Source organism: Myotis brandtii, unplaced genomic scaffold (assembly GCF_000412655.1).
Source record: "Myotis brandtii unplaced genomic scaffold, ASM41265v1 scaffold320, whole genome shotgun sequence".
Taxonomy (NCBI): Eukaryota; Metazoa; Chordata; class Mammalia; order Chiroptera; family Vespertilionidae; genus Myotis; species Myotis brandtii.
This window is the reverse complement of record NW_005362270.1, coordinates 809,944-822,242: the sequence shown is the minus strand read 5'-3', so window position 1 is coordinate 822,242 and position 12,299 is coordinate 809,944. Positions and strand designations below refer to the sequence as shown.

The 12,299-nt window shown below is 46.9% G+C and overlaps 1 protein-coding gene across 1 annotated transcript in view; it reads left to right on the top strand.

The window, feature by feature from the left end:
• GABBR2 (gamma-aminobutyric acid (GABA) B receptor, 2) overlaps nucleotides 1-12,299 on the top strand; it is a 319,570-nt gene that overhangs the window by 229,220 nt on the left and 78,051 nt on the right. Inside the window, exons 9-10 of the mRNA XM_005870646.2 lie at nucleotides 7,446-7,526; nucleotides 12,046-12,196. Coding sequence (XP_005870708.1) covers nucleotides 7,446-7,526; nucleotides 12,046-12,196 — 232 coding nt within the window. The remainder of the gene's footprint in view (nucleotides 1-7,445; nucleotides 7,527-12,045; nucleotides 12,197-12,299) is intronic.

The following is a 12,299-nucleotide window of genomic DNA, read 5'->3' as shown; positions in this document are numbered from 1 at the left end:
AAAGTGCAGTCTTGCTTCCTCAGGACATACTTATCATTGGTACATGAAAACTCTTGCTTGTTTGTTGATACTCTCATTTCCCTCATTTATTTTCAAACCCTATTCCTACTTCCCCCAGGGAAAGGCAACCATTCTAAGTGTTTAGTGAGTGGGTTGTGTTTGTATCTGTTCTTGCAAGATGTAGTATATTATTGTTTTTGTGTGTGTGCGTGTGTGTATATATTTCAAATTTACATCAGTGCAACTGGATTACATATCTTTCCTGTTTCTTTTTCTTTTCCACTCAGCACTTTGTTTTCTACAGTTTGTATCTGTTCTTGCAAGATGTAGTATATTATTGTGTGTTTTTTTTTGTGTGTGTGTGTATATATTTCAAATTTACATCAGCACTTTGTTTTCTACGATGCCTCCATGTGCCCGTGTGTACATCTAGCACAGGGCTTTCATTGCTCACCCCATGGGGCACACCCACCCTGCACCCATCCACTCTCCCAGTGACAGACACCCAGGTCACCTCAACTCTCTGCCTTCACAAATAATGAGGGTTCTTGTACATGTGCCCTATGACCCAACTGGGCATTTTTAGGACAAATGCCCAAGAGGAAAATTGTTGGGTTGGAAGTTGTGTGTGAACACTGAACATGCCGAAAATCTGCCAGATGGCTCTTTCAATGAGTCACCGTGCCCGTCTCCACTCCCACCGGCGTGAGGATCCCTGGGTCCCTACCTCCCACCAACACTTGGTGTTCCAGACCTTTCATTTTTTCCAGTCTAAAGGTATAAAGTAATATCATATTGTGGTTTTAAATATTATCTCTTTGCTTACTAATGAGTTTGGGCATTTCTTCCTGTGCTTGTTAGACATTTATTAATTGTCTGATCCTTTGACCACTTTTATTCTGAGGTCACTGTATTTTTCTTGTTGATTTGCAAGAGTTCCTTATATAATCTAGATATCAGTCCCTTGTTGGCTTTAGACTTTGCAAATATCTTCTCTCATTTGGTCACGTGCCTATAACTTTAAGTCCTTCTTGAAAAGAAATTCTCAACTTTGATGTGGTTAAATTCTTTTCTTTCTGTCTTTTTCCCTATGGTTTTGGGCTTTTAAAGTTGCTTAACAATCATTTCCTGGCATCTGCATGCCAGATGATGCTGGGCAAGATAGGTAAGACACAACCCCTGCCCTCAGGGAGCTCACAGTCCATTGGGAGCAGACACAGGACCCCAACTGGGTGTGATAACTGATGGCATTTAGAGGAGGGGCATTTGGCTCCACCTACCAGATTCTAGGAAGGCTGCCTGGGAGAGATGGCATCTGAGATGAATTCTGAAAGACCAGTTTCTCTAGTGAGAGTTAGCCAAGAAAAAGAGAGAAAAAGTGTTCTAGGTGCAGATAACCTGTTGTATTTGTATGTGTCCTGTGTCCCCTCCAGTACTTAGCTTTTGCCCCTGGGACAGTTTGAGTGAGTCAATGGACAAATCTGTCCTTGGCGGGGTTATTATACTTCTAGGCCATTTGACCAATGTCCACTTGGCCTATTAAAAATCTGAAAACAAAGGTCAATGAAGTTAACTTATTAAAATTGTAACAGTGGCATGTTGTTTGTGAAGACAGAGAGACAAGTGTGTGAGGGGATCCAGGCCCAGGGACCTGCTTCCATCTACTCCCACCCCAGTGAGGGGAGCAACCCTGTAGGTTCTATCCACAGTGACCAGACTTGGGTGGGGTGGACTTCCCGAGGAATGGCTGGCCATCCTGGAGGAGAGAAGAATCAAGGCCTGCAGTTGCCATATTCCCATCTCTGAAGAACCGCCAAGAGCTGGAGTTGATGTGATGTGCAACCCCAGGCAGAGCCAGGACCTGTGCAGGGAAGCCTCAGGGAACAGCTTTCAGCTTAAAATGAGGAAGACCCTTCAGAGCAGTTGCTGATTCATCAAACAGGAGTTGGAAGCTATAGAGATCTCCCCAAGCAGCCCCCTCACTTTAGCAAGACCCAGGCAGGGGCTGGGACCTCCCCAGGGCTCCGTACATAGGTGAGGGCCCAAGCTTGGACCAACTCCAAGAGCTGTCTTAGTCCGAGCCCTTTCTGTCTGAGTTTAGGGTTTCCTTAGGAGGGGCAGGAGTCCTCAAATGGAGTAGTTTTATAGCATCTTCGATTTTCATTGAGCCAAGGTCATCTTGTTTTTAACTTCACGGTTACGCATTGAGCCTGTGTTTGCAACAGCAATTACATTTTAAAGGACATATACACCTTCCTCAGTTCAGATCTTGAGCCAGTTTAGGACCAGTGGACATTTGGGGGTGAGGGGAGTCGAGCCCCTGTAGCAGGATGTGGGGACCCAGCTAAAGCAGGAGACTGGTGACCCTCCAGTTGGTTCTGCCACTGGGGTTGGTTGTGGAGCAGGTGGGAGGCAGAATCACCCTGTGATTGAAGCTATTTCCCTGCCGTCTCAGGCATGCTCTCAGGCCCACAGCCAGTGAGTATTTTCAGACTGGACTTTTTGGGGGGAAGTCTAATTTTTACGAATGGGAGCTATCATCCAAATCCAAAATTTGAAATAAAGAATGCACTTTTTTAAAGAGAACACTCCTTTCTTGCCCCACAGCAAGGAACCAGTACTATTCTGTGGGAAAGGGAGCTTTTTGTTTCACAGTATTTTTAGCCTCTGAGAACAGAAAGTGTCAGCTTGAAGGGCCCTCAGTGTAATCCAGTGGTTCTCAACTCTGGCTATGCATCAGGATCCACTTAGAGGACTTTTTTTTTTTTTAATGTTTTCATTGAATTTAGAGAGAGAGGAAAGGAGAGGGACAGAGAGGTAGAAACATCGATGAGAGAGAAACATGGATCGACTGCCTCCTGGCACCTCCCCCACTGGGGCTTAAGCCTGAAACCCAGGCATGTGCCCTGACCAGGAACCCAGCCAGTAACCTCTTGGTTCATAGGTCAATGCTCAACCACTGAGCAACTCCGGCCAGGCTAGAGGACCTTTAAAAATACTGCTACTCAGGATCCATCCCAAGAAGTTTTAATATAATAGGTCCAAGCTGGGACCAGTCATATATATTTTCTAGTTCTCCAGGTGACCCTAATCCCTAGGGCTGAGAACCACTGGAATTTCTGCAGTGCAGTTTGCAAATGGAGAAACTGAGGCCCAGAGGAAGGGAATGGTCCAGGGTCACACAGTGAGTCAGTGGCAACCTGTACCGAGTTTGTGGGGCAGACGGTCAGCCAGTAGCAGACCCAGTGTCACAGCCCCGCTCCCTCTGCTCGATACCCCAACCTCCCGGCCCCAGTGGACCTTTCTATCTGTCCACAAATCCCCTGTCCTCAGTCTGCAAGGCTCCTCTGTGTCTCAATGAGTGGTCAGCATTGTTTGCACAGTGGAGTTACCAAGCAGCCCAAGACTTAAAAGTTGAAAGTGCCGGGTGCCTATCATAGTCACCACCACTTGGGCCGTGGTGAATGGAAGAACACAGGGGGCACCCTCCTTCCACCTTCAGACCCCTGAGGGGCCCTGACCAGGGTGTGGGGGACAAGACTCTATGCTGCCCAGGATGTCAGAAGCCAGACTTCAGGTTCTGCTCAGGAACCAATCAGCAGACAGAAATCAGAAGGCCTGGGCACACCTGGGGCATTGCTCCAACACGAGGGGCTGAGCTCACAGCAAACGGGTTCCTGGGAGGGGAGGGTCAGTACGCTGGGAATGCTTCCTGGAAGAGGTGGACAAAGTTTGGACATTTGGTTTTGTAGAGGGAGGGGAAAGCTCCCTTCCAAGCAGAGGGACTGTTGTGGGGAACCAGCGGCAGTAAGTAAACATAGGGAGTGTTTGGGGACCTAGCAAATGGCTCACAGTTACTTTTATCATGACTCAAGTAACTATAATTTATTGAACACTCACTATGAGTTAGGTCCCAAGCCAGAAATTGCCTGTATTCTCCTCTCTAATTCTCATGGCCACTCTGAAAGTTCCCGTTTTACATTTATAACCACCTGCTTATAGGGTATGAGCTGGAAGGGAAGTGCTGCCTGCAAATGGGAATGATTTTTACCTCCCTGCTAGGGCTGAGAGAGGTTGCAGTCACTAAACTCCAAGGTCAGCGATTATGAATTTTTTTTTTTCATCTTTGTATCTCTAGTTCCACCACAGATGTCCAAGGCCACCTTGGTTGAGGATGAGGAAATAACCTAGTCTTCTACCACCTACACTGCTGTTTTTGAGGGGTTCTTTATCATGAAATACCTTGGGCTGGGCCTGGCGTGCAGTGGGCACTCAATAAATGTGGGCTGAATGATCAGAAGCCCTGCTCAGTATGGGTGGTAAAAGCGCTCTGAATTCAGAACTGGGGGACCCAAGTCCAGGCATGCACTTATCCTATCTGAGGCCCCTCCCTCAAGTATACACTGGGGTGAGTTATGCCCAACTCATGGTTTGCTGTGAGCGTTAAATGCAAGAAGGTGTGAAGTGCCTGTGAGCCTCCAAGCACTGCTCCAGGGAGAGATTATGTGATTTTGGTCTTGGTGGGAGGCTGAGTATTATTTTGGTGCCATGGGGCATAGAGCGGGGCCTAGGAGTCAGAAGGGTGGGCTGTCTGGCTGGGGGCCTGGAGGGCAGCCAGCCATACACTTCCCAGCTCCTAATGATTTATTCCGATCAGCCTGCATATTTCATGCGCTGCCTCCCCACGCCAAATAAATAAATCAGGGCCTCCTTTTCTGAGGGGCAGGAGCAGCTTGGGGCTGAGACTTCAAAAGGCCTGAGCAAGGATGCTGGAGCTCCCAGCAGAGTCTGCTAATGTGACATTTAGGAGCTGGGTGACCCAGGTATGCCACAGCCGCCTGCATGCTGTGAAGCCCCCCAAATGGTGAGGAGACCTTTGCGGGAGAAGGAAGTGACTTTTATAGCCCTATTTTCCACCCCATGGTCAAAGGAACGCAGGCAGAAGTGTGGCAGGTCTATGCGATTCCTGTTTCATTTTCTAAATGTGTTTAAGGAACCAGCAGTGCACCTGCGTTTATGCAAAGAAATTCACTTACAGCCAGAGCCACATCAGGCAGTTCCTCTGGGGACATGCAGGGCCTGCAGCTCCAGGGACCCGCCTGCCGGAGGGTGGGCATTCCTCTATGCAGTTAATATACTCAGGAGGCACAAGTGGCTGATGGGTGGTCAGCTTGACATGGAACTGTCACCTCTCAGGGATCCCATGTTCTTGGTACCAGTGGGACTCTGGGCAAAGCCACAGCCTGCCCAAGCCTCGGTTTCCTCATCTACAAAGTGGAACTGAAACCACCTAGTCCCGTGGTCGGCAAACTGTGGCTCGCAAGCTACATGCGGCTCTTTGGCCCCTTGAGTGTGGCTCTTCCTAAGCCTTAGGAGTACCCTAATTAAGTTAATAACAATGTACCTACCTATATAGTTTAAGTTTAAAACATTTGGCTCTCAAAAGAAATTTCAATCGTTGTACTGTTGATATTTGGCTCTGTTGACTAATGAGTTTGCCGACCACTGACCTAGTCCATTCAATTGTGAGAACTGAAAAGATGGCACATAAAATTCCTAGCATCGATCCAGGCACACTGTGGGGCACCTCAGCCCCTGCCTACCCACTCCTCAACTCTGTCAAAGTCTGCTCTGCCCTGGGGGCTCCTTTCTCTACTCCCACACTGGTTCCCTTTGGTTCTCTGCCTCTAACCCCACCTTTCTCTGCATCTGTTTTATCTGTGGTCAGCACAGATACGCCAAATCCCACATACGCCAAATCCACTGACCCCCTGTCAAGGAGCTTGTTGGCCCAGGCTCTCGGTAGCATGTGACATTGCTGGCCAGCTCCATGGTGAAATTGTCATTTTCCTTGGCTCCTACAATGCCCACTCTTTCCTGGCATCCTGCTCCTGGCATCCTGGCCACTTCTTCCCAATCTCCTTGCAGTGTCCTTACTCTGCCTGCCCCCCACCCCCCAGAGATTGGCGCTATCCAGGATTGTGTCCTTGGTCCCTTCACTTCTCACTCAGCACTGTCCTCGGGGTGTCCTTCCTGCCCACTGCTCCACCTCCCAGCCTGCATGCTGATGACCCCAACTCCTTCTCCCCAGCCCAGACTTCTCCCTCCAGAGCAAGGATCTCCCCCTGACAGGTGTCTCAGGCTGAGCACATTCAAACAGGAACATAACATCTTTTATCCTCCTGGGTTCCCCACTTAGGGAATGGCACCGGAGGCCCCCCGAGTCACTTGGTTCACTGCCCTGTTCCCCATCTTCCCCACCACTTAATCTCCCAATTGTCCAGATTTTGCCTGGGAAAAAAGAAACCTTTGTCAAATCTAATTACTACTCTCCATTCCTCCTGCCCAGTCGCCCTGGTCTAGTTGTCTTTGTAATTATCCCTGGCAATTGCCCTAAACCAGCAATTTTCAACCTTTTCACCTCATGGCACACATAAACTACTTACTAAAAATCTGCAGCACACCAAAAATATATTTTTTTGCTGATTTGACAAAAAATCAGTAAAATTTTGATTCATTCACCCTGAACAGTTATTGTTGTGTTTGGCTGTTGTCATTTTTTAATTTGACAATCTAAGGGAAAAGAGGTCAGTGTCCATGACTAAATAGTCAGGCATTACATGTTTTAAAAATTCTTGCGGCACACCAATTGAATATCACTGACCTAAACCCAACAACAGAATAGAATCTAGGATGAAGGAAAATTCAAATGCACCACTTAGGTCTGAAAATACACCTGGACAAGTGCATATGAAGAACACTGTGCTCAGTATCACACAGCAGAGCAATGCATCCTCCTAAAGATGCTAATTCTACCTCAGAATATATCAATTGATATATAATATGCAGAATGAAGGAGGGATGGTCCCCTCTACTTGCTGCTGACCAAATCATGCCTAAAGCGTGTTGGTCAGTCCTTGTGTCTACACTCTCAGACAGACAGACAGACAGTGATATTGTGGAGTGTGGCCTCAGGAGGGGCCTGGGTGAGGTGGGAAATAGAAATGACATTTAGTAAGGTAGGGTGGGGGAAGAGTGTCGTGGGATGTTCTGTCTTTGTCTTCAAGCTCTAAGACCTGCCTGGGCAGAGGGAGTAGGGGTAGTCTGTGTGGTCCCAGAGGACAGAGTCAGATGACAGGGAAAAGTTACAGAGAGAACATTCAGCTCAATGACCAGGAAGGACTTGGTAACAGGCAGAGAATCCAGTTAAAGGGGAGTGAGTCCCCCTTCTACACATGTACAGCGAAGGACAGTTGACGAGAGAGTGTAAGAGGGTGTTTGTTCTAGCCCAGATCAGGTTGGAAGTTTTGTGATTCTACCTGGGGAAAGGAAAAGCCTGCAAGAATATAGCCAGGGGCTGTGGGGAGAGCAAGAGCTAGGAGAGGAGCACTCAGAACCAAACACAGGACTCGGATCTAACCAGCCACTCTATTGCTCCCCCACAGACCGCAGGGAGGTGAAGGTGGGAGAATACAACGCTGTGGCTGACACACTGGAGATCATCAACGACACCATTAGGTTCCAAGGTAAGGCAGGTGGGCTTCTTGGAGGAGGGGGTCTGCTCAGTCCCAAGCCTGGATGTTATCTGAGGGGTGGGGACAAACTCAGAGTCTTTGGCCTTGTGGGGAAGAGGGAACATCCTCTCCTGTCAACACACCCACTCACTCACTGAGCACAAGGTCCCATCACTCACATGGGAGCTGTATTCCAGCTCCTGGGATGGGTCACTAGAATTTGTATGAATGCTGGCTTTCACCGAAGCATCTGTTTAAACCAGAGGATGGCCAGGAGTAATTCTTTTTAACGTGTCCCAGCTAAATCTAGCTCTGTCTTTTCCTCTGGGAATGGACTTGGTTTGGTTGATAATAGGGTCTCTCCACATGCTGCTCTTCCTGGAAGACCATGCCCTCTTTTCTTCTGCTGTAGAACTTCTCCTCAGCTTCCAGAACCAGATCAAATAACACCTCTTCTGTGCAGCCTTCCCTGATTGCCCCCAACCAGGCTAATGGCTCCCTTCTTTTGGCTCTCACAGTTTTTTTCTCTGCCTTTACCATGGCCACTGTCACTTTGTATTGAAATATCTAGATTGTTGAACCATGAGCTCCCTGACTGGTTCCTATTTGGCTTTAAATTCCTAGCACCAGCCATAATCTGGCACATGTTGAAGAGTCAGTGATATTTTATGAATATATGATTGACCAAGTGTCTAAATGAGTGAATAAATGAGTGAACAGGTGAACAGGTGAGTCACTGAACTAGTGGGTGGATGAATGAATGAGTGGATTGAGGGATGGATGGATGGATGGATGGATGGGCGGATGGACGGATGGGCGGGCTTAACCAGTCTTAACCCCTTCAAGTTCATTTTACCCTTAACAGCCAAAGTGCTTTTGCCATCGTGTCATGCTGAAGATGCCCCACTTCTGCTCAGAGCATTTCATGGTGTTCGTTGCGCACAACAAGGGGTCTTACTCCATGGTGTTGCCCCCAAGACATCAGGTGGTGGCTAGAGCTCTCCTGTCCCCAATCGTATCCTCTTTTAAATCTTTTCCACTCATGGTCAGAGAGCTCCATCACTGACCTAAACCCAACAACAGAATAGAATCTAGGATGAAGGAAAATTCAAATGCACCACTTAGGTCTGAAAATACACCTGGACAAGTGCATATGAAGAACACTGTGCTCAGTATCACACAGCAGAGCAATGCATCCTCCTAAAGATGCTAATTCTACCTCAGAATATATCAATTGATATATAATATGCAGAATGAAGGAGGGATGGTCCCCTCTACTTGCTGCTGACCAAATCATGCCTAAATCATGATTTACCTGGGAAAAAAGAATCTAATTACTACTCTCCATTCCTCCTTTTTTTTGTTGTTATATTTATTTATTTTCCAGCTTATACAAACTGGATGTAGAAGCATAAACATAGTACATTTCTACCATCTTCAACAAAAATATAACCAATATGTACAATTATTGTATTAAAAATACAAAAGGGATACAGACTCCACCAATGTCTTTCTAAAAGACATACAGGTACAAGTAGTATCAAAAGTATGAGGAAATCACCAGTTAATTGTACATTCTGCACGTGACATCACAGAGCGAACTGAGATTAGCAGTCCTATGTTCTACGCTTACTTAATGCTTAGGTAACATTTGTGCAACTTGTGGTAGAGTTAGATTTCTGTCTTTCTATATGCACATGAGGTCCATAGCCTATATAATAAAACTGGCAAAGAATGCATATTACATGTAAAATTACAAATGCTTAATTGACAATGTAATATATAAGCAAGTAGACAAATGCCATGAGACAAGAGAATTATTAAATAAAGCACTGACATTGTTTGATACAGTGAAAAAACACTGCATTTTGACTCTTTTTAAAATTTGAAGCTATTTACGTTTCTCTACTGATCAATATGATCAGCTGAATTTAATGGAAAAAAAATCCAAGACCAGCAGTTCCTCACATTTGAGTACTACTCGGATTGGCAGCCTTCACTTTTCCGGAATCTGTGGAAAAGATTTAAAAGAGGATACGATTGGGGACAGGAGAGCTCCAGCCACCACCTGACCTAAACCCAAGACATCCATGAAAGGACACCTCCTCACTTCTCTGCCTTCTCTGTCAGATCTCCCCAACCAAACTGCTTACAGTTCCTCGAACATGCCATATGTCACCATGTCTTTGCCTCTGCCGGGTTCTCTGCCCAAAATGCCCTTTCTTCCTTGTCTTCCTGGTGAAAGCTAACTACTCATCTTCCTTTCTGTAGCCTTTCCTGACTCCATCAGGCAGAACTGCACTCTGCTTCCTGCTTTCTGCTCAGGCCATTGGAGGCAGTTTACATAGTGTGAGAGCACCGTCTTCAGAGTTAGGCAGATATGGGGTCAAATTCTGCCAGATTTGCCATTTACTAGCTATAAAAGCTACTTAACACCTAGAAACCTGTTGCCGACCCCCACTCCACCCACCAAAATGGGAATAATCTTTTCTACTCATGAGATTGTTGGGTGGATCATATAAAAAAAATCTCTATAAAGTGCTTAGCCCATGGTAAGCATTCAGTAAATATTACTGCTTATGGTTGCCTTCTTCTCCTTACATACCTAATGTGTAAGTTCCTTGAGGACAGGGACTTCGTCTTGTTTATCTTTGAATCGCTGGTACCCAGCACTGGGCCTGATAGATGGAAGGTGATTATTAATGATGTTGACCATCATTAATGATGATGAGTGAAGGAATAGTGATGGATAAAGAAATAATGAAAAATGGATGAATAATGAATGGATGGACCAGATGAGTAGCAAGAAAGAAAATTCAGGGCTGCTGCTGTTAGTAACACTTCTGACAAGTTGTTACCATTTGGCTTCCATAATGTCTCAGTTAAGATGCACAGGTCGGGAGGTGCCATTTCGGGGAAGGGAGGGTAGAGTAAGGAGGAGGAGCTGTTGTCATTTTCTGAAGTTGTTTCTACACAAACAGCTTGTGGTCATAGTCATCATGTAACCCTTTCTCGGTGCCCAGAGAGTGGCTTGTTTCCAGCCAAGAACTCATGGGCACCCTTAAGATGGTTCTTGTATTAGGGAGCCAGAAGTCACCTGAGCCAGCCTAATGCATCCCAGGGTACAGGTGGGGGGAGAGGGGAGGTAAATAGGGAGGGGGAGGAAGTTTCCAGATGTTGAGTTTTCACTGGAAGCAACAAATGTTGTTACCTCCGTCACCTGTGTCTGCTTTTGCCCTGACTTTTAGTCCTTGGAGCCACTCCTCATAAAAATCTGTTTACTTGGAATTGCTTAACACTTTACATTAACCATACCAGCAGGTTCCTAGCTGCTTTCCAACCTGGCAGCTTCCCTAGGCTGTTTACATGTTCAAAGACCTCTTATCCACTGAATGTTTCCAAACACATTTCAACTTGCTATCAGAGTTTTTGAAACACAGATGTTCAGGGGAGCCCTCAACCCTTGAAGCAATATCTGCCCATCCTGTTTGTCTCCTGGGAAGGGAAGCATAATGTAGGCTGGCACCCATGGCACCGCCATGAGGTGGGGGAACTCATTGTGACCCCTGGTGGGTCCCCCAGGTTCGACCACTCCCAGGCACCTGGCTGATTCCACACATTTCTCTGGAGGGAAAAGCCCCAACATTTCACAGTCCTACAGCAGAAACCTGACCTGAAACAGCAGCTGAGAAAGAGGATTGGCAAGAAGTGGGGTGGGGTGGAGTGGGGTGGGGTGTCCCTGCATTTGTCCTCCCCAGCCTCCCTGTACCTGGTAAAACTAAAACGGGACAATTGTGCCACCTTCTATAAAGATGAGTCTGCTCAGTCTCCCTTGGGGCTCCCCCAGGTTCCTGTGCCCTTGAAGAATGAGCAAGGACAGTTCGCAGTCACACAGAGATATGGAGTCCCACAGTTTCTGTCCAGTCCTGGCACAACAGGGAGGGGAAGGCATGCAGGCAGCTTCTGCCTCCCACAGTTAGCGAGTCCTATGAAAATGGAAAGTCAGAAAGAGCTTTTATAACATAATGACCTTGAAGCAGAAAATCCACAGCCAGAGCACATATGCATCTCTGTGGAATTGACAGGCAAGGTGTCCACCCTGTTGAGGGATGGTCATTATCATGTGTTGGCACATAGCCCTTGAAAGCCAAAGCCTAGTTCCTCACTCCCAGGGACACCCAATGGTACCCACTCACAGCACCCAGCCCTGCACCTTCCAAGCCACTGTTACCTTTGGGGATAAATGGCAACAGTTTTTCAACAGGGTAATTAGACCAAATCAAATTCCAGTCTTCTAATGGCTATTAAATGCATCACAAATTCCTTATTGATTCTGTTTAGAGAAAGAAATAAGTCCTGGCTAAGGCTCCCTGCTAGGCAGGCTGGCCAGCCACCAGAGCCCGCTCACCCAGTAGATGTGTCCTGCACAGAGTTTGTGCACCAGTGGCAAATGTCAGGAACATCCAGGCAGGGATGCCCTCAGGCACTGACTGCACTGGGCTCAGTTGATGTCTTTTCCTTGGCCTTCTAGGATCCGAACCCCCAAAAGACAAGACCATCATCCTAGAGCAGCTCCGGAAGATCTCCCTACCTCTCTACAGCATCCTCTCTGCCCTCACCATCCTGGGGATGATCATGGCCAGTGCTTTTCTCTTTTTCAACATCAAGAACCGGAATCAGAAGTAAGTCGCTCACACTTTCCTCTTGGATTGTACTTTCTGGATCAACAAACCTCATTGGCAAAGTATGCGAGCATTGCATGACGGATTCTCCAGGGCTACAGAA